Source organism: Nannobrachium achirus (assembly GCF_963921795.1).
Source record: "Nannobrachium achirus genome assembly, chromosome: 8".
Taxonomy (NCBI): domain Eukaryota; kingdom Metazoa; phylum Chordata; class Actinopteri; order Myctophiformes; family Myctophidae; genus Nannobrachium; species Nannobrachium achirus.
The window spans coordinates 46010429-46033267 of record NC_137817.1 but is presented as its reverse complement, the minus strand read 5'-3'; the positions used below and the strand labels follow the sequence as shown (position 1 = coordinate 46033267).

General features: G+C 41.8%; 1 protein-coding gene across 1 annotated transcript; it reads right to left on the bottom strand.

Annotated features, from left to right (window-relative positions):
- Positions 1–1106: 1106 nt before the first annotated feature.
- LOC308290454 (TRPM8 channel-associated factor homolog) lies at positions 1107–19813 on the bottom strand. Its single transcript, XM_080732296.1, has 19 exons — positions 19757–19813; positions 18563–18591; positions 17862–18061; positions 17497–17596; positions 15862–16095; positions 14788–15021; positions 14524–14621; positions 13919–14135; positions 11040–11337; positions 10572–10653; positions 8779–8953; positions 8655–8702; positions 8324–8498; positions 7396–7490; positions 5748–5958; positions 3898–4134; positions 2805–3028; positions 2337–2450; positions 1107–2105 (listed from the first exon to the last, which is right to left on the bottom strand). Exons 4-19 carry the CDS (start codon positions 17575–17577, stop codon positions 1872–1874), a joined length of 2757 nt encoding a protein of 918 aa, XP_080588422.1. The 5' UTR covers positions 17578–17596; positions 17862–18061; positions 18563–18591; positions 19757–19813; the 3' UTR covers positions 1107–1871.
- Positions 19814–22839: the final 3026 nt, after the last annotated feature.

Below are 22839 nucleotides of genomic sequence, written 5' to 3'. Positions count from 1 at the left end.
CATATCGGTATGTTCTGCTATACTTTACACCCCCTCTGTTATACTAAATCTTTATAGGTCAAGTTTATTCTCAAAACATGACTGACAGTACATTCTAGGTGACATCAACAAGTGTGACCTGATATAAATAACAACACGTTGGCTCGAGATCAGATCAGTATGCTATTGTGGGCTCGCTGAATGGCGAGAGTATGTTATACCAAATTTTTATGCCAAGTTTATTCTCAAAAAAATGTCCGACAGTACAAAGGCAGGGCCCAAAAAGATAAGGCCCCAACCCCAAATAGATGTGTACCATTCTACAAATGCAGATTCAGCGAATGCCTTCTAAATCAGTAACTTTATCGTGCCACGGTTCCCCAAAATGATATTTAATTTGCCGTGGACCCCCAAACGAATAGGTTTTGTGCCAGGGACTCCCATAACAGAACCAAACTTGACCGCACTGTCGAGATGCCAACTTGCGCATTCATGGCCATGTATGGCTTAATTGTGCGCCAGCAGAGCGTTCCTTGTTATTACTTGTTGGTGACCAATAATAATGCGTATCAATCAATCCCTCATTGGCTGTTGATGGTGATGTCACCAAGAATGCTGGTCCCTGATTGGCTACGGGCATAAACCCAAACACATGGGGCCTTTTCCACCGGCAAAGAACCGGTTCTGGTTCTTTCTCCCGCCTATGGGATGAACCAGAGGTGAGCTTTTCCGAACGGGAACCAAGGATTTTGTGGTTCCCGTTCGGAACCAACTTTTACGGTTCGGAACCAACTCCGGTTCTCGGTGGAAAAGCGCACCTCTGGATCATCCCATTGGCGGGAGAAAGAACCAGAACTGGTTCTTTGCCAGTGGAAAAGGCCCTATTGTGATGTCAAGTGAAGCATGACCAAAAGCTTCACTTTTCTGTTGTGCAGCCGTCCAACCCGGATAACATTACTCAGGAAGTTTACAAAACACACTTAGAAAAAAATAGTGTGTTGCCTATGGCAACCACACGACTTATTCAAGATCTTCAAACACTTTGAAGATTTATAGCAGATGTACAAGCTCACAATGCGCTGTGAGCTAAAATCTAAAATGGCACAGATGCTTTCCTGGTAAATGGGTCAAATCAAATCAAACATTTTATTTTTTATTTTTTAATTGCTTAGAAAATGACACACATTGACAAAATGTCTATGACTCTCCTAAATCAGCATCAGAACTAAAACATGTGCATCGGTCATCCTCCATCTGCTCAGATACATTATGACTGAATATACATAATGTGGATATTATGACAGATCATATTTTACATACAGTATATACAGGTAGTGCATTATAATATACTTTATATATGTTACATTCCCTTTTACCAAATAATTCCTCTCCCCTTGACCCCAAGTAGCTTCAATTTTTAGGTTGCTTTCGGAAACTACCTTCTTTCACCTTCATCTGATCAATCAATCAGCATTATGTATTATCGTTGTTGGGCAGAATCCTTGTACCTCCATATTTAATCTTGTACAAATGTAGTGCACATATCCGACCTACAAGCTCACAACGTGTAACTTGTAGATCGGCTATTTTTTCAACATGAAAGTGTGTCTGTGGTTTATTATTAAAGGAGTACTCACGTCATGGAGACTTGAGTTTTTGTTGCATTATAAGACAGCAATTTGATTACAACAAATTTACCCCCATTGAAATACTCCTTTAAGTATTGAACCAATGCAAAGTATTAACAAGAGTTCTTTTTTTTCTCCTCTTACTACTACTAAATAATACAATAACAACATTGGATCCACAGGTTCTTCTTTTGTCTATTTCTTTCCTGAAAAGTATCAGTTTTGGACATACAAGGTTTCCACTTGACAAGTGACACCATACTACTAGACCATGGGGTGGTCGCTCCAGGCAGGCAGGCTGGACAGTTTTTGCTCGGTGGCGGCCTCTATGGGCCAGCCCCAGGCCTTGAAGAAGCCACACAGGTTGCGTCCGACGGCCTGGGAGAAGGTGTGGGCGTACAGGTTCATTTTGCCGTGGTTGTCACCGGGAACGTTGCTCATGGTGTGGTACGTAGAGAACACCTTCTTAATGGAGCCCCAGCCAAACTGATCCAGGAGCTACAGAGGAGATGGGAGGAGATGTGGGATGTGTTTATTCACTTGCATCACAGTGTCAGTCACCAAGTTCAAGAGAGAAAACTGTCAGGGGAAGACATTGGACATTTTTAAATCTAGAGTTAAAACTCATCTCTTCCCATTGAACTAGGCACACACTGTACGTACATTAGACATTTTTAAATCTAGAGTTAAAACTCATCTCTTCCCATTGAACTATGCACACACTGTCACCTGCATGTATGTCTCCAGGGCGACCCACATGTGCCAGCTGTTGAGGTTCCTGCCTCCCTTTATGTAGGACTGTGCTCTCTCCCTGCGCGCCTCCTTGGTCATGTTGGGGTGTGCCTGTATGGTGCATTTTATATTATTATTATTATTCTGTTGGACACGTGTTGATTGATAGACAATGATAGACAGTGAAACATATTACATATAGATTAGATTAAATAAAACAAAAATAAAAGTAATCTGCGGTTACAGTGGACTGCATACTCGCATTCTCAACAAATGTCAGACATTCAATTAAAATGATAAATTATTGAATAGTATTGTCGAGATCAAAACAATAGATCACGATCAAGACAATAGATCAAGATAAAAAATATATGAATAGTATTCTGGATACAATGCTAAAATAGAGGGCATTTATACTGTATAAGGAACAGTGTTTGGTTCAACAAGCAGTCGACGTAGCCTCACCTTTCCCCTGTCGATCCCCAGCACCTCTTCGTGCACGTACACGGACCACAGGTTGCACGTGCACTCCGTGGTGTGCGAGGGGAACTCCCAGCATGCCCTCTGCTGGTTGTGGCCCAACTCGTGGATGGGGCCCCACAGGCCGGAGCGCCTCATGGCCTCTGCGTTGACCACCTCGGCTGCAGAGACGGAGTGCATCATGACAGGGTAGCCTGCGTGCATCCAGCCTGCATGGACACATGGAGGGATGCAAACACTTCATACAGTTGTTCTCAATCTTTTCAGGCCGTGACCCCCAAAATAATCATATTTTAACTGGGGACCCCCCTCCCTGACGAGCACTAATAGTTGAGGCATTACATTTTGTATAACATGGTCGGTTATATTGTAAAAATAGCAGATCTACATGTTCACAACGCCTCGCGTAGATTGGGTAATTTCACAATTTCTGCCTCTAATATTTGACAATTTGGCTAATGTTTAATTTGTCATTTTAGAGGTATTAAAAAGTCCTTAAATTGTCACTTTATAGAAATGTGCAGATATACCCCTGTACACTTAAAACTTTATGTTGGTTTGTTTACTGTTGAGAGAGAAAACAATGTTGCACATTAAGTTAATCATCTGGGAACTCAAAAAAGTTAAAATTGGCAAAAGAGTTTGGGGATAAGGGGTAACTAAGGCATGGACGAAAATAGAGCCCTATATTCTCCAATGCTCATTATACGATGCCACCATTTCTGTCAACTCAGTCTATCAGAGGAGGGCTGTGACAGTTCAGAAACCTGACTATACCACACAGGGCACGGTGGTAAAGTGTCTGCCCACCACCACAGAGTCTGGGGGTTTGAATCCACTGCGTCTATACGAACACACTTGCTTAGCGGGGAGGGTGCATTTTTTAAAGAGGCGGTGCCATAGTTTTGTACTTTTTCTGGAATTCATGTGTCTAGGAGGTTGACAGTATTTCATTAGACCCCCTGGTGTGGTTGTTATGAGCAATTATGTATTGTATTCCCATTGTATCTGAGTGTCAGGATAGAAAGTAAGGAGAGGGTAGAGAGAGAACATCAACATGACAGATACGTTAGCTGACCCGCAGAGATTTGCACGTCCGCCACAAAGCGCTCTTTGCGGGGGAACTTGTGTGGGATGGCGGCCAGGTCAGCGATGCCTCTCATGATGTCATTCCAGAGCGTTGCCAGCTCATCAGGGCGCTCCAGGTTGCGGATGTAGTCTGATGACACCGTTAGGATGATGTTGTCAAACTCAAGCTCTGCCCAGGGGGAGGGGGCTGTGCGCAGCAACGACCAGTCAGCTGGGGTTGTCACACCTGGAAAGAAGAGGCATTTTATTGTGTGGGCGTGCATGTAAGTGTGCGTGAGTCCGTGAGAGACAGAGAGAATCTTTTAATTAAGAGTTAATTTATTTATTTCATCATTCTATTTTATCCTTACATTTGCATTAAATATTCAAACCACTGACAGTCGGAGGACTGAGCAGATTTATGGTTCAAGGATGGACGCATAAACCTATTTATTCAAACCTAATCAATAGTTTATTCAAGATGAAGCTACTGTGAGAGAACCAAATGTAAATGTCTTATCAAACTCATGTAAATACAATTCAATTAGAAATACAGTAGCCTATTGACTGACTCAGTTGAAAGGAATGAATTTCCGCCGTGGACTGAAGACTTCTTCAGACTCCACCTAAACCCATAGCACTACTGTAACACTCCCCTTCCCTCAATGACCATAGATGAAGCTAGATAGCATTTTTAGGTTTTAGAAACGTTTTTTTTTTTACTGATTAGGTGCGTGGTCTACCTATGTTATTGTTTTTCTAAATTGATATTCCTATGCATTGTTATATTGTTGTTGATGTACTGACACATTAACTTGCTTATTATAGTTATGTATTACCTGCTTATTGTAAGTCGATTTGGATTAAAAGCATCTGCTAAATTCCTAAATTGTAAATTGGAATTTGTTAAAGCACAATGACACTTTGGTAGGGGTTATGGTTGTGCTGTTACCTTACCATGATATAAGTCCAAATATTGGTGAGATATCTGGCTCAGTAGCTCCATTGATAGACATTGATATTCCTACAAGAGTCTCCTCATTGACTTACATTGCACAGTCAAACAGCTCTCAAAGTCACTCTTTAAGCACACCGATGCAAAGTAAGCTGATTCTGTCAAAACCTGGCAGAATTTTTATTTGTTTATTATTTGTAATATTTAACTTAATGTTTATTTGCCTGGAACTGCGGATCTGGACCATCATATAGTCAAATCAACAGGAGGTTGACATATAAAATTAAATATTAATAATTATAATTATAATAATAATAATGAAAACCACTGGGTTTTGTGATATTGTCAGAATCAACTTTGTTTGTGTTCATTTACAGTGTGTGCTAATAGAGGTACTGTGAGAACGTTTGCAATATAAATCAATAAGGAGACTATTCTGGATCATCATTTTACAATCAACAGAGCCAGATATCTTACCAACATTTGGACTTAATGGTATGGTAACTACACAACATGGTAAAGTAACTACACAACATGGTAAAGTAACTACACAGCATATCATGGTAAGGATACTACACGACACTGTGTGATTGCACAGGCTTTAGGCCCGGGCTGCAGCCCTGGGCCCCAACCTGTGGGGGGCACCAAACACCTGGGCAAAAATTAAGGAAGAATTACTATTGCAAAGTAACAGCAACACTATATTGTCCAGGGGCTGCTGAAGGCTCACACATTGTTACATTGCCACACATTGTGAGCCTGTAGCTGAACACACACACACACACACACACACACACACACACACACACACACACACACACACACACACACACACACACACACACACACACACACACACACACACACACACACACACACACACACACACACACACACACACACACCATGCTTGTAGTAGGGAGCAGGTACGGCCGCTTGCACGATGACCTCTGGCCCCTGCACCTGTGTGCGGGGCGGAGCCACCAGGTAGATGAGCCCGCCCCACAGGTTCCACACCTGGATCATCTCCATGGTAACGGGGAAACGCTCGTGGACGCACGGCGCCCTCTTCAGCTCGTCTGCGTTGAGATGGTCCGTCTGGCAGCCGATCTGCACCTGAACAAGAGGCACGAGCACACAGACATCAAAGGGGGCTTGAGCCCCTGCCCTTTTATCCGTCTGTAAAAACCATGAATGCAGTTTTTACAGTGTTGAAAGAAATGCAAATGCCCTCTTTTATGCCATACCTGAAGGCAGCGTTCAGGAGAATTGCCTTGTCCAAACTCTCCTGTTACATTGCCCTCTCTGTGTAGAAATGCCTTTATGCCACATCTCTGGTATTGACTTGATTATGCTTAGTTCAGTGTGGTACCACGCACCGAAAATAGCTGACCTCCAAGCTCACAACGCCTCGTAGACGCTTTGTGAGCTTGGAGGTCTGCTATTTCCGATATATCTACCAAAAGGCTCTTTTAGAAATGTCAGCCCCTGCCTCTGCTCTAACATTATCTGCACGTTCCTGCTGAACAACGTGTGAGCCACATTCCTAAAATCTAGCTTGTGTGTCAGGAGGGCGACCGAGTATTTCCCGGTGAACCTAAGCGCAAAGGTGGGGGCCGATGGGCAAGGAGGGTTGCGAGCTTATGAGATGAAACAACTAAAATAAGACCTTAAAACCTGGCGAAAACAGATGGGTGCATTAGCGGAAGATGACGATAAAGGAAACCGTTAAATGGAGAACATTAAATTAACTTCTGAAAAGCATACACAGCCTTAAAACATGGCAAAAACAGTTGCGTGCATTAGCGCAAGATTAGATGAGGATAAAGGAAATCATTAAATGGAAAACATGAAATTAACTTCTGAAAAGGCTTCTAAGACTACACCATAGCTAGTACTAAAAACTAGTGAACCGCGATCTTGCCACACGTGAATAATTGTGGTTGTAAACAATAACACAGACAATATAAATCCTTAGTCTAGTTGTGGGAAGAAAAGGATATCATCATGGCCCCAAATAACTTTTAAATATCTTGCAATTGGCGACAAGTCTCTTACGAAATCGGCAATAGTGCCTCTCATTCTCAATACATAAAGGCTAAGCTATATAACCTCTCCATCATCAGCAATAGTCAGTAGTGCGTGTTCCCCAGCCCAAGCCCCCACCGTTGCGCTTAGGTTCACCGGGAAATACTCGGTCGCGTCAGGAGGAATGGAGCAGGTTGGACTGATGGCCACATTCCAATACTCACTGTTTCTGTCTACTCGCTCCTCCATACGCATTGTCCAACAAACACATTCTGCCTACTGGTCAGGACGTTCAGAGAGTAACCTAAGCAGTGTTAATGTTAGCGTTGAGTAACTAACAGAGGGGTTTTCTGGGCGGCTGTAATGCTCCGTTCAGAAACCATGCCACAGGGTTATGTATGGGGACTCCTGTTACTGAACAAATACTATAAAATAAAATAAAAAATGTGTTTTAACCAAAAACAACATCACTTTCTGCACCTTTAACAGTGTCTTTTACCCCAAGGATAACGCTGTGCACTGTACCTGCCATCCCTTGTTGACAAGCTGTGATGGAACAGATATGTAGGTCTTCATTCCGGGAGAGAGATACAGTCCTGTACTGATCCACTCCTCTCCTCCTAATATGCACGCGCGCGCGCACACACACATATGCACGCGCACGCGCACACACACACACACACACACACACACACACACACACACACACACACACACACACACACACACACACACAAAAACAGCAGACGTTAAACACAATCTGTATTGTAATACAGTATTTAAGTAATGTACTTTTACAGTATGTTATATTATATATTGTCACTGCCGGGTGGAGATGTGGTACATTATGTCCATAACCGTTACTTTTGACAAAATAATTACCTGCTTGGCTGCATCTTGTTTAGACAGATGCTAGGTTCATTGTTTACCTGGTATTCTAGTTTCTTTGAGACACTATTGTTCTCTCTGCTCTCTATGATTGTGTTTATTTTACTTGTTTGTTATTTTTATTATATTAAAAATATATATATAATCTATATAAAATATGTAATCCTGGGCGCTACTCTCCCTCTGCCAACCTGGGGAGAGCAAGGGACTGATCTCATGCTTCCTTCAATGCATGAGTGAGCAAGTCACTCCTTACCACCTGACAGGGGGGAGTTTTCCCCGGTAGGACCTAGCGTGTGGAAGAAACACGTTATTCCAACCAGTTTTTTTCCCCTCCATCAGACCAGAGGGAGGCAGAGCCCGGGATTACTGCTTTGTAATTATTTTTTATTGTTTATTATTATTATTTCTTTAGGGTGCCTACCCTAGGGGACACAGGGAGAACATGCAAACTCCACACAGAAAACATTGTAGTTTATTGACCAATCTTACTCTGCTTATTCCGATCTCACACATTAAGTCTCTCTGGACAAATGCCTGAACCTTAAACTGTAAATTGTGTAACCTTCAGTCTGGATATTCAGGTGGATCTTGTAGTTGTGGACGACAGGCATGACAGGGTTGTTCTTGATGAGGTAAGGCAGCAGCACATCTGGCTGAGGACACACTTTATAAACCTCTGATCCAACACTGAGGAGAAGGTGGTCCCTGGGGCTCCGCACCGGACAGCCCTCACACACCTGGGATGAGAGGAGGTTGCAGCTGAGACTATGACTTATTTTCGTAGCGATTGTTTATTCATTTGATGACTTTTTTCGATTCATCAAATAATCGAGAAACATTTTCTGTACATGAACAAATGGATTACGATAGATAACAAGTCATTCCCAGCCCACCTGCGGCATGCCCGACTTCTTCAAGATGTCTGTGAGGGTGGACACCACCTGCATATAGGAGGACATTAATAATAATAACAACAAGAACGATGATAATAATAACAATAATAATAATAAACACCACCTGAGTGTAGGAGGAACACTCGTAAGCCTTCATGTGCAGGTAATGGGCACAGTCTCCGCCCAGCTTCTTAAGACACGCCTCCTCCTGCGGGGTAAGCTCCCCCCCCTGGGTCACGTGACCGGCGAAGCGGCGCAGCAGTTGTCTGAAGTGGTAGCCTTGTTTACAGCTAGCCTGGCTGGGATACAGTATGATGTGAGGTGTTTACAATCTGGCTGGGATAGAGTTTCATGTGATGTGTTTACAGTCTGGCTGGGATACAGTTAACTATTATATGATGTGTTTACTGGCTGGGATCAGGGCATCAGGGCATTTCCAAATGTCTGTCTGTCTGTCTGTCTGTCTGTCTGTCTGTCTGTCTGTCTGTCTGAGTGTCTGTCTGTCTGAGTGAGTAGTCACAGCGTTTCTCCTCAGTGGCTGGAGCAATTGATCTGAAATCGCATCACCATTAGCATATGAACACACCTAACATAACTGTGAAGCCCGTTTGTCACTTTCACAAATCATATGCTGTATATTAGCATTTTTATGGTGTATCTATATCTATTCTGCATCTAGCTTGAGGCATATCTATTCTGCATCTAGCATGAGGCAACATGTTTAACCAGCTCTGTGTGTGTGTGTGTGTGTGTGTGTGTGTGTGTGTGTGTGTGTGTGTGTGTGTGTGTGTGTGTGTGTGGGCGGGCGGGCGGGGGGGGGGGGGGGGGGTCTGTTGTCTGGCCCTGTTACAGATTTTGTCCAAAAATCATGCAGAACGGTACACAGTATCTCTGTAGCCATTAAACGAAACGGGTATTTCTTACATTGATGCTCCTACATATTATCATGCAAGCACCAGTTAAAGTTACTTTCCATCCCTCATATACTGTGTGCACAGTGCACATCCCATAACCCACACACTGCACATTATTTCAGAGCTCATATCTTTGGAACGGGTAAGGACTAGTTTATTAGATTTAACTAAAATCAAATAATTAAAACTAGAATTGACAATATACAAATCTTCAAAAATAGTGAAAATAGACGATCTACAAGCTTGTAGGTCTGCCATTTTCTCTTTTGAATCTAGACTCTGAGTACCCCATATTACAATACAAAAACTGAAACCAACACTAAAATGAAACCTTTAAAAGAACAATATTAGCCAATTAGGATGGAATATGAGATATCAGCCAAATCGGCCTTGATCACATGACTGTAGAGATACTTTGTACTAATTTGCATGATTGTTGGAGAAAATCTGATAGAGTAATACCAAAGCATTTGTTTTACATAAGTTGGCCTCCTGGTGGCGCTTTAAAAGGCAAATGTGACAAATGCAGGGCAGAGGTTTTTCCTTAGCCTCTAGGCCTAGGGAGTGTGCATACAACGTTTTCAACTGATCAGTGGAGTTAAAGGTAAAAACACAAATCGGCTTGTTATAGTGTCACCAAGAGGCTGATTTGAAACATTTGAAGTGGCATTTGTTCCTGTGCCTAGTGGGAACGTGTGCAGAGTTGAAGGGTGAGAAGGGTGCCATGTCTTCTTTGGCCTTTAACGGCAATGTGACACTACATGCATGATTTGAGGCATTTTGTTCCAAAAATGAGTTTGGCAAAAGTCAACCGGCTGGTGGCGCTATAAAAGGCCAATCCCTGGCATCCAGGGAGTGTGTGTGCACAGTTTGTCAGCGACCGGGCCAACGGCGCCGGAGATTAGCTGGTAACAGACGCACGGAAGGACGGACAGGGGCGAAAACATAGTCTCCCATGCCTTCGGCCTGATGGAGACAATGAAAAAGTCAGAATCATGATAACCTTGGATCAGGGGCCTTGTAGCAGCCTGGGCTCAACGTCGCCCCCAAAAGGCTGAGACCCATACGGGTCAGGATGTGATTCCCTGCAACACACACACACACACACAAAAAAAGGAACATGGCTGATCTGTTTGATAACTTGAACTAGAATCAGATCACTATATTGTTATTGTTGTTTTATATATATATATATATATATATATATATATATATATATATATATATATATTATCGGTACTTATGCAGCAGATGTGTCCCGATTTCTTACAACTTCAAAATATCTATAATTCAATATTCTTTAATATTTTAGAAAATGGGCAATTATGCAATAAAGCTTCACCATTCAGACTAAATGTCTGAATGGAGTGTGTCAGAGAGCCTAGCCTCATATTATGACTTTCACATCAGTGTTGTACTGTGTATCATCATACCTGTGTAGCTGCTTATGAGTCATTATAGATCATCCTACCTACATAATCCGTCAGAGGGTTTTGTCCAGGGTGTGTCTGTGCCCAGTACCAGGCGTGGCCTCCAATCAACAGACCTCCTCCTTCTGCCACAAAGTCCTGGATCTCTTCTTTGTGCTCATCACTGTACGTGTTGCACACGAAGACGCTCAGGTCCTTCCTGAAGCCCGTCTTCTCACACTGTAGTCCTGATTGGCTGAGCACAGGAATGGCGAAGTCCACGCCTGGTCGCACACCGATCAGCCCCCGCCGTCCCTCGTCCAGCCACTGGATGGCGTTGTGCCAGAATGGAGCCAGCTCCTGTCAATGACACACACAGAAAAGCATTATTTTATGCTTTAAGTATTGGAAAATAGCAGATATACAAGCTCACAGCGCGGCACCGAGTGCCGCGCTGCGAGCTTGTTAGATCTGCTATTTTTGAAAAATCGTGAAAATTATAATTTTGACCCGATTCTACAAGTGTCTTTTGAATCCTTCTAAGATTTTTTGAAAAACCCTATGTTTCTATGTCAGCAATCTGGCCAGCCATCGTCAAAGAAAAGGTCCTTTTCACTTAACTGGAGCTCAGTTGGTCTGTTCTTGAGAGACTACTGTATGTCAGTGGTGCTCAAACCTTTTCATGTGAAGGACCCCCAAACAAACTGATATTTATTTGGCCACGGACCCCCATCTCAAAATATTTAGTTCCAAGGACCACCCAGAAGCAAAATTTGAGTTACAAACGTTCGCTTTGAAAATACATGTATTCAAAGATTTGCACACATTTTCATGGCTTTTTCAAAAATAGCAGATCTACAAGCTCGCAGCGCGGCACTCGGTGCCGCGCTGTGAGCTTGTATATCTGCTATTTTTCACTGGTTAAAGCATTCAATAATTCTGTCAATACAATAGCACACATATCCTTTTTGGACTTCTCTGCAGTATATAGCTTTCCGGTGCCTCTGTGTCCCCTAGTCGCTGTTGTCGGTGTGTCTCCTGTGGTGGGCAGATTCAGTAACGTGCCAGGCAGATTTAGTTGTGTTCGCCTCCCTCATAGCGAGACGCCTCATTTTGCTTCACTGGAAAAGTCCTAGTCCCCCTTGCCATGACATCCTGGCTAAAAGACCTGTCATCCTTCATCCACCTAGAACATTTTTAATTCACAACTAGAGGCTCCTTGAATATACAGATCAATCTCAGAAAATTAGAATATTTTGTATAAGTAAAAATTCTTGAAACTTTCATAATATTTCTTGTAAATTTCATATATTCTAGATAAATTGCAGATTCAGTGAATTATTCCAAACCTTTGTTTTGTTAAAATGTTGATTTTTTTTATGGCATACAGCTCATGAATATCAACAGTCCAAATGTGTAAATATTACAATATTACAATTGTTTTGTTATTATTATTGTTTTATTTGGGACCCCCTTCTTTCATATACTAATTATTTAACTGCAAATGATTAATTTTCTTCTTATGTTTTTCTTCTGCTGTAATGATTTATTTACCCATTTTTTATACATTTCTATTTTTGTCTACAAGTTTCTCAATCGTTCCATTGTTTCTATCGTTCTCCCCTCAGGGCTGGTGTGTGGGCAGTTGGGTATATGTTAGGGTTTGTTTTGTTGTCTTTTGTATTTTGTGCTGCGTTCCTTGTGTTTTTTAAATGGGAAAAAAATTAAAAATATAATATAAATAAATAAATAAATAAGAATAACACACATAGCTGTTATTGACCGCTCCTGTCAATTACATGCATAGAAAAGCTCCTGTCAAGAACACAGGCACAACAGTACAGTACAGGCCCATGATGTTATTATCGTCAAAGTAGAAGTTTGGCAAACGCAAACGGTCATTCAAATAACTGCCTTATTCCTCCTCTGTATCATTGTACACTGTAGCAGTAAAGTCATTGCCAGCAGCCACCTCTGTTGGCTCTTTTCGACTATTGGTACAATGTGAACTGTGAAACATGTCACAGGTTGTGGATGTCTTTCCATACGAATACGACTCGGTTTCAGACACGGTTCTCAGAACCTAATTTGGGCCCTTCTCAGGAGGTGGTACTAACCCTGAATTCTGGGAACCCAGAACGTATACATTATTTAGCTCCAAGTAAAACATAGATTAGACCTCAAAACTCCTACTGCAAGTGCCAAGCCTGGCTCGATGTGGTATTTTCATTTCTGCAATGCACTGCCACAGCCACACCACACCACAACAAAGATGTTCTCAACCTGCCGTCATTCAAAAAGCCCCCCAAAACAAACCTTGAACTTTAGATCTGCCATTTTTGAAAAGTCGTGAAAATCTGTGCAAATCTTTGAATATATGTATTTTTAAAGTGAACATTTGTAACTCACATTTTGCGTCTGGGGGTCCCTGGAACTAAATACTTTGAGATGGGGGTCCATGGCCAAATACATATAATTTTGGAGGTCCTTGACATGAAAATGTTTGAGCACCCCTGACATAGAAACATAGGTTTTTCAGAAACCTGTTAGGATTTAGAAGACATTTATAGAATCGGGTCAATATATTCAAAGACTTGCCTCGATTTCTCGAGAATAGCAGATCTAGAAGCTCGCTGTGGGCTTGTATATCTGCTATTTTTTAATAGCTAAAGCATAAAATAATGGTCAAAGCGGTTCAAGTCTACTGCGACACATACAGTATATGTTCTAGGCCTAAATGGGTTAATGCCATACTTCATCATACAAGAGTGTCATGCAAAAGTAGCTAAAATACCCAATCTACAAGCTCACAAGTTGTAGAAGCTTGTAGAGATGCAATTCTTTCTACTTTTCTTTTCATGTTCCAGAACAGTAACGGTATTGGACATACAAGGTTTCTACCCAACTGATATAGCATTTTTCTGTCAAATCCCCAGCTCACCTGTCGTCCCATGAAGCCCTCGTGTGTGACCACTATGACCCGGCCCTGACCATAGTAGGCCCCGGCCAGGAAGGCCCGTCCGTCCTGGGTGGTTCCGATGGGGAAGGCCAGCGGGCCGTGGACCAGGACCTCCGATGGGATGCGTCCTCCCTGGATGTCAAAGTGCTGCACGCCCTGGAGGAGGATCTCCAGGTCGTCCTCAAAGTCCTTATCGATCCTGGACAAAGACGGGGAGGAGGTCACTCACATGGTACATGTTTATCACAGCTGGCTGGTGGAACAGTTATGGCTCTATGAAGAGCCTTCCATAACCTGAAATAATACAGAAACTGTGAAGTTCTGAGATGTTTTTTATTGTTTTGTTTTGTTATATTTCCATTATTAGCACAACCACTCCTGAAAGGTGAGCTATGTCATAAAAAAAAAAAGAACATCTCACATTGTGCCGGGCTGTGAGCTTGTAGATTATCTATTTGAGCTATTTTTGAAACATTCTGAAAGTACATGAGTTCCTAGAAATCAGACTTGTTATGAGAACCTGATCTGAAACAGAGGTGTAGCATATGGAAACAAATTCACAACCTGTGAAATAGGTTTGCACTTACGCCACAGCCAGCCAGGATGAGGGGATCTGTGGGTGAACCGGTAGACACTCTACCTCTCCACGATGCTCTGAGAAGTAGATCCCTGACACACTAGACACCTGCACAATCACAATCAGAATAAACCTTATTGCCACATCAAAAAGGTTTACATGTACATGCCTGAAGAAGTGGGTCTTAAAAAGTAGCAGCAGGTGCATTGTTAACAAGGTGCAGTTCCCTAGAGCAGTTTGTGCAACAAGGAAAGGTTAAGTCCACACAGGTCACCTTGTTGCCTGGGTATCCCAATAGCACGTTCTCCTTAGGGTGCTCTTCAGCCCAGCTCCATGCCTGGCCAGCGATCAGCAGCCCTCCTCCAGTCTTCGTGTACTTCACCAGAGCAGCGGCGTCTGCTCCCACACAGTAGCCGTCTGTCACGTACACCCCCACACCCAGACCCTCACTGAACCTCTGCACCACGCTGCTCTGGAAGCTGGACCTGCTCAGGCCGTCTGCCACGTACTACAGGGATGACATTTGAACATGAAACAAGTGTTTTTTGGGGCATTGGACGTCGGAACAAGTACATCAGATTTACGTTTCTGTTTGGGTTTAAACTTTAAAGGCTTTGTGAATAAATACTGCACAAGCCAGATGTGACACATAACTTAAAGGACAACTTTACAACAAGGGTTCATTTTTTTAGAATATAATTAGAAAAAAGAAAAGATGAGTGTTACAATGTATTCATTTACTGCTTTCTATACTTTTTAGCCATTTTAACAATTTTGCATGTGTACAAGTTATTGTGTCTTTTTAGACACAATAATCCAATTCCCAAGAAGCACCGCAATCTTTCATGGGCAGATGTGACTTATGGGGGCTAGTAGTGTAACTGTGAATAGTAATAAAGAAATCCACGGCTCATGTTTCTATAAAGACATATTTAGCCACTTGTACGCATGTCCCCACACACTGAAATCAAAATCACTAAAATCGCTAAAATGATAGAAAGTAGCAAATTAAAACATTTTAACACTCATCATCATCATAAAAAAAGTCCAAATTATATAAATAATGTATTATTATGTTTTATTTATTATTATTTGTATTTCTTAGTCTTAGTGTTTTTCCCCCAATAAAGTTGTTTTTTCTTAGTTCTCATTTGCCCCCCATGTAAAGCGTCTTTAGGTACTCAGAAAAGCACTAAGAGATATCATTATGTACAATGGCCAAAACAAATCAAGCATGTTATACTTTCAAACATTTGCCAACATTGCCAACACGATTATGCAAAACAATTGCAATCGTCTCACATACTAATATCATGATGTAATAATAACTGTGACAGGCCTGCCCTACCTTGGAATTGTGGTGGACCCCCACCAAGAGGTTGTGGGTCCCCTCCCCTCGCAGCCAGACCAGGGCGTTCTCAACCAGGGCAGGAAAGGCGGCCAGGTAGCCCTCGTGGCCCAGGACCACCATCCTTCCCCGGCCGTACACAGACGCAGCCATCAGGACCTGACCTCTGGTGTTCATGGCCAGAGGGAAGGCATGGTCCCCGGTCAGCACCAGGTCACTGGGAACACTGGAGCCCTGGAGGTAGGGATGGATATTGTTAAGATTCATGTATAGATTCTTATCCATTCCACATTTCGGTTCCATAATGTTATAAAAAAAAAAAAAAAGGTTAGATACATGCATCACTTTTCCACCGGGACAAGCCCCACTCGTCTAGACTGAGTGGCAAAACATTGAGCAGCATGGAGCATTGGAGTTTGGAAGCAGACGCTGGAAATCACTCACCGGTCCTGCGTTCCGCCTATTTCTAAATTGTGCAAAATGCAGGGGGCGGCAGGACATTGCGTTATTGAAAACGAGTGCTTCCAAACTCTGACACTTACTAAATAATCAGCTGTACGGAATGTATAGACAGAAAATACCTCATAACATGTCCATGGTGAATTTTTATGAAACAAAAACTTTGCAGATAGAAAGAGGATAATTCAAGCTTTCCGTACAGCTGCAATGATGGTGAGTTTAACGTTCTTTAATACAATCAGATAGGACCTTTCTGTTTGGATGCATGGGCTGTTTGATTGATTGAAGAATTTATTAGAAGTTTGCAATAGAAAAAAAGTACAGTTTCATGACAGTACAAATCACTGGTACAAGGTCAACTAAAAGGAGATCCTAGAAAGCCGAGGCTTATTTCCACAGGAACCACACTTTAAGTATCTCATATAACATTGAAAGACAGACGGATAGAACATAGTACTTTATCTAGGATAATATCAGTTTCAAAAGCATAACATCAAATACAAAGGCAGAAAAAATAATAATAAAAAAAGGGGGGGGGGGCATGGGGGCTTAGTCTATTTACAAGTCACGGGTAGCAGCTGTCTGAAGGTGACTTTTCATACCAATTTTGAAGGAGGCTAGGGATTTGCTCTCCTTTAGGGCTTGAGGAAGGGCGTTCCACATGTTGATGGTGTAGCAGGAGAACGAGTTAGAGCCTTGTTTAGTGTTAAATCTAAGTTGATGATGATTAGTGGAGCTGCCTCTGGTGTTGTGGTCATGAACATCCTTGACCTTTAAGAAGTAGTTTGTCAGGTACATGGGAATCTTGGAGGTGTAGTGTATCTAGTGTATCTTGTCAGACAAGAAAGTTGTGTTTTGCCACTCAGTACTATAATTATTGTAGTAGTAGTAGCCGAGTTAGAGCCACTTTTTGACCTAAAAATAATGCTGCTTAAATTAACCACATTCCAATGTCCCTGTAAACAAATGTTACAGTACATCAATAAATGTCAGCTTTAAGAAGTGTAATGAATAGTAGTTTCATGTTTATTCCAACACAATGGAAAGCAGTAGCAGTTAAGGCCAACAGTATGCTTTGTTTACAAGGCATGTACTGGACTCTTAAATGATTAGAATTGATTCTTTCATCCATTTGGATTCAGTTACTTGGAACCTAATTTGCAGACCCAACCCTACCCGGAGGTCCAGCTCCGTCAGGCCTCTCACGATGGACATGTAGGCCTGCTCATGGTTAGAAGAGGTGGGACTGGAGGACATGGTGAAGACAAGGCAGGTTCTGGAGAGAAACAGAGGAGATTCCTTGAAAACAAATCGGAAGAAATTGATCTCTGAAATACACAAGTGTAAAAGTACAACAGGAACACTGCCCACCCCACCCAACCCCCACCCGCTTATTGTATTCTATGTATTTCCTCTTTTATTCTATTATCCCTTTTATTATTTCCCTCTTGTTCCCTTCCCTTCTTTTCTTTTCATTTCTGTTTGTAATTTGATAATTGATTTAAACAATGAATACATTGATAGCATAGTAATGTACAAACCTGCAATGCAAGTATGAAACAAATGTCAGACTGTGAAGGTTAGGATGTTGGAATGATGTGAGAATGGAAGCAGGCTGGAGTGTGAGGTAGGATGTTTGGGTGCAGACTGCAAAATAGCTGTTGAACCAGGGTGGAGTGATTTAGCCCTTGGCCCTTGAGCCAAAACGTTTGTTTGCTCCGTCAGGTGCCAACAGCAGATCCTGTGGGGAGAAAAATGTAGAACAAACAACTGACGAGAGAAAGTTCAATGATGTGACCACTACTGTTTTGTGTAAAGCACTTTGAACTAACTTGTGTTGAAATGTGCCCTGCAAATAAACGTGCCACTGTGTCACCCTGATGAAGGCTGTGAGCCGCAAAACACACAGGTGCATTATTTTCTATTCTTTCCATGCAGAAGCCTATTTCATAAATGCCTTGTACTTTTTCTTTTTGCCAAGGAATTTTGACACCCAGTTGTACAAAAGAGCACCTTGTTCAGGGAATTTTACTCACTCCTTATCTTCTTTATCTCTTCTTTCTTTCTTTTTTCTTTTTCCCTAAACATGCCTCACCTTACCTATGAATACATCCTACAGTTTGGATCAAAGAGATAATAAATCTACAAACACTACTCGTTTTCAATATGAATCTCTGGCAAACATCCTGCTACTGATGTCACATCTAAAATCACAAGCCAATACTGAAACTGAAACTTTTACCTGGAGAGAAGTTAAGAGATCCAAGTTGTCTGAGAAAGATGATCGAGGAGGGAGGGAGAGAGAGAGTGAGAGAGCGAGAGAGAAATTAAGCATTTGGGAGGAACAATAAACACAAAAGGGGAGGTGTAAGTGACAGAACCAATGACATGCCGGACCGGTTTGTTTTTAGTTTTTTACCTGGGGAAAAGCAGAATCACGTTTCATTGGACAGTGTGCGTGGAGGGTGGAGCTCTGTCTAGCAATAGTTTATTCCACTGCGGTTTATACTGTACATTTGGGTGGAGCAAAGTTGAATCATGAGAGAGCTTGAAGTGCGTGTGTGTGAATGCGTGCTATGATAACAAGGGTTTGGCAGCGTTCCTAGAATAAAGTGCTTATTGTTATTTTACAACACAAATTTCTGGAAACATAAGCCATGAACTTAAATGATTATACAAGCAGAGTACATCTTCATATAGAAGAGTAAACAGCTGTGATCCGATAGAAAACAATGAGAAACCTGTTCATCCTGTTTGGAACGGGACCGTCACCGTACCAGGTTCTATGTTCCCCACTTTCTTACCACCTAAACCTACCCCTACCCGGGGCTACCCCGGCCCTAACCCTCACCCTAACCCTAACCTCACTGAAACTAATGCTGTGAGGTAAGGAACATAGAGAGGGGAACATAGAACCTGGGGAACATAGGGTGGACCCCTTTGGAACAATGCAGTGTGAAGTGTGAACACACAGGTCTGGATACTTCATCATAATGTCTAAATAATTGTCGACAGAAATGTTCTTATTACCTACTAGCTCCAATCAGAACTCTTATACAGCGGGGGGAGAGGTCTAATTAACTGGCTACGTGCCTCACCACAGCATACTGACAGGATGTTTATGCTGCTGTGTAAATGAACTGGGTTTACCTCTCTCTCTCTCTCACACACACACACACACACACACACACACACACACACACACACACACACACACACACACACACACACAGAGGGTGGGGTAGCTCCAGAGTTATGGCAATTCTGACTCACTCACAGGCAAGTACACTAGGCTGCGTTTCACTTCCCAAGGAAAATACTAGTTTCCTGAAGCAACACTGGTTCTCAAAAGTCGTTTCCCCCCAAGGAACCATAGAACTCAGACTTTACAAATGGAACCAAATGGCACAGAAATCAACATTTTTAAAACAACTACCTCGCAATATTGTATTTGTAGAATGTCTCTGGCAGTCTCTGGTTTTGCCATTTGTGTTGACTTAAATCAAATGAAATAAAGATCCACAACAACAGGTGAGTTTTGACAGAGACCGCACCATTGTAGCTACTGCTCAGCTAAACAAAACAAAGTCATATCCGGAAGGAATTATTTGGACAAGCACATTTTCTACACGGCTGCGTTTTACTCACGGACTCACATTGTGTCACAGCGAATGTGGTCCGCAACGTCATTCTCTCATGTCAACAGAACAGAATAGTTTAAATTATTTTGTTTATTTAAATGGTTTTAACAACACACACGGTTGTATTTATCTATTAAGAGCAGGCCCACGCAGGTATTACATAATAAGAAGTCAATTTCGGAGTGGCGACATGTCGGAATGGAGAGAGCCTCCCTAGCGGCACCACCAGACTCTAAAGAGCTGAGCGCAAACAGGGCATTTACGTGACATGACCACCATCTAGTGGCGGGCAGAGAACAAAACACATGCCTGCTAATTTAATTTGCTAGTCTAAATGAACTCTATACTGCTATAAATTATATAATATTACTTTTTTGTTTTAAAAAGGTATATGTACTGTAGGCCTACTCATATTTCAACAAGCTAACAGAACAACTTCTTTCTTAATCACAGCTGCCTTTAATTTATTTTTGAATTTATTGCCTAATTGCCCCCTTATTATATGTGTAGCTCATTCCAACATGTTCCTGCTCTATACAATACCGTTCTCTTAAAGGCCCACTTCACCTCTGGGACAACCAGATCTTATTTTATTGTTGTTTGGGACACGATCAACACAATCCTGAGTTATTTTTTATGTTCAATCTGTGTTTTGAGATATTTTAGTATTTCAACATGACTATTGACTAGTGATGCATTTTGCATCATATGATGCCTCATGATGCATCATATGATGCAAAATGCATCACTAGTCATGCTAAAATACAGGATTGTTGATCGTGTCCCAAACAACAATAAAATAAGATCTGGTTGTCCCAGAGGTGAAGTGGGCCTTTAAGTGCATAAGTTCTTGGCATCAAAGGTCTAGTATTTCTTTTCCTTTTATGTATTTTTTTGTTATATCTGTGACAACAAATGTGCAGGTTTACTAGTCTGACAGATGTTAAACAAAAATGTCATCAGGCTACAACTTAAGCCATCCTTTGATCAACTTTAAGGTTATAAGGGATCATAAGACAATACAGATTCAGTAACAATTACAAGGGAACAAAAGGTAAAAGTCAGTAATAAGGCAAAAGAGAGTCAGTAATAAGTTCAGATGCATACTCCACTCCGGGTTTAATTCGGTTTGGTTCGGGGTGTCACAGCATCTCGGCAGCAATGATGGTACCCCATCATTACGGACGTTGTTCATCTTTTCATGAACTTTTCTTTATAATAGATAATAGATGTTTGCATCGCTGGACAGACTGCATACACTTATTGTTACAAAAAAGACAGAACATTAATATCACAGATTTTCTGCTTCTACATCTTGGTGGCACCACGACCCATGATGTATTTCTTAGTATTTATCTCAGGTTTCAAAATGATTACATAACACTTTGGTCCAAACAGTGCCACCAAAAGGCCAAAACTAGATGCTAAAATGGCAAATACCTCCACTACATCTGCATATTTGCCATGAGAGCTGATATAAGCTGGGATGAAGGCTATCCACACGGCACAGAAGATCAACATGCTGAACGTGATTAACTTGGCTTCGTTGAAGTTGTCTGGAAGTTCCCTTGCCATGAATGTAAAGACAAAACTGAGGATTGCAAGTAAACCAATGTAACCTAGTAACACTGCAAAACCAACTGTTGATCCCACTTCAAACTCTCTTATCTATCTATCTTATCACTGTGGTATAGAATGCTGATTCTTAGACTATTCAAAAGATAAGAATTCTCACAGTTAGCAGTGCATACCAGAACCAGCATCAGCAGAATATTATTTTGTATTCTCAGCAGGAAAATCACCATTAAGAAAACACTGTTCATGTCTTAAGCATTAACAGGAGGAAGAGTCATACTGCCCATAAGTCAGAAATCTCATTAGTCTGAATTTAATTAGGGTTAGGTTTAGGCATAGTTTTACTGAGGTTAGGGTTTGGTTTAGGTTTAGGCATAGTTTTACTGAGGTTAGGGTTAGGTTTAGGTTTAGACATAGTATTTTCCACCAGGTTAACATCACCAGATTCTGACTAATATGTAGGAACAATGAGATTTCGGACCAATGCCATGGCACCCTTTAAAACATTAACATTAAACATTAAAAACATTAAAACTTTCTTTGAAAGCTAATTTGAAGCATGTGAATTGAGTATTGTGCATAAAATGTTATAAATCACATGACACACAAACAACCCCTTCCCTGTCCCAGAGGTGAACTGGCCCTTTAAATGTAGGCCTATACATTGTAGAGTCCTGACACCCCCTAGTGGCCTTGTTGTCACTACACCCCTAAGACAAAATATGTCCATTAACCCTAGAACACTAATGCTCAATTTATATATATATATTCCATTAGTAAAATATATATTATTGTTTTTACAATATTCCTAAAAAAGTAAAGGAGCTGGGAACTTCTCCTTTGGTCCACGGTCCACCTAGCCTCGCGTAGCCAGGCTTACTCATCTGCGAAGAGAAAAGCCTGGTTACGACCATAGGCTGATACGGCATGAAACGGTGCTACTTCCGCCGGGAGAATTACCGGAAGACTGCAACGCATGACGTAACGTCCGTTAACCGCAGCACTTCTGCCACTTCCGGTGTATGCAGGTTCATGCCATTTACATCGCCTATTGTGGCCAGGGTGCGGTCCACCTATTCCTGGGACATGTGAGAATGGTCCAGTGAAGGGTTTGACAGTGTAGTGCATTGATTGGTGGATTTTCATGGCGGTGTCTCTAGTGCTTCTCAGTGGTGAACAATGGCATATGAAATGATAACAAAATGCACCATTTGCGGCTTGATTGGTTCTTTTGGGATGTATTGTTACGCACGCATCAACGTGTAAACTAACAGGTAGGTAGGCCAATGTTATGAATTACATG

Bases quoted from the DNA above. Each gene is read 5' to 3' on its own strand.
- LOC308290454 (XM_080732296.1), bottom strand. From the start codon at position 17,577: ATGTCCTCCAGTCCCACCTCTTCTAACCATGAGCAGGCCTACATGTCC. The intron at 10,654-11,039 runs GTAGGATGATCT...TGTGTGTTGCAG, and splicing joins CCCTCTGACGGATTATGTAG to GGAATCACATCCTGACCCGT. The intron at 2,106-2,336 runs GTGACAGTGTGT...TCTCCTCTGTAG, and splicing joins CCCTGGAGACATACATGCAG to CTCCTGGATCAGTTTGGCTG.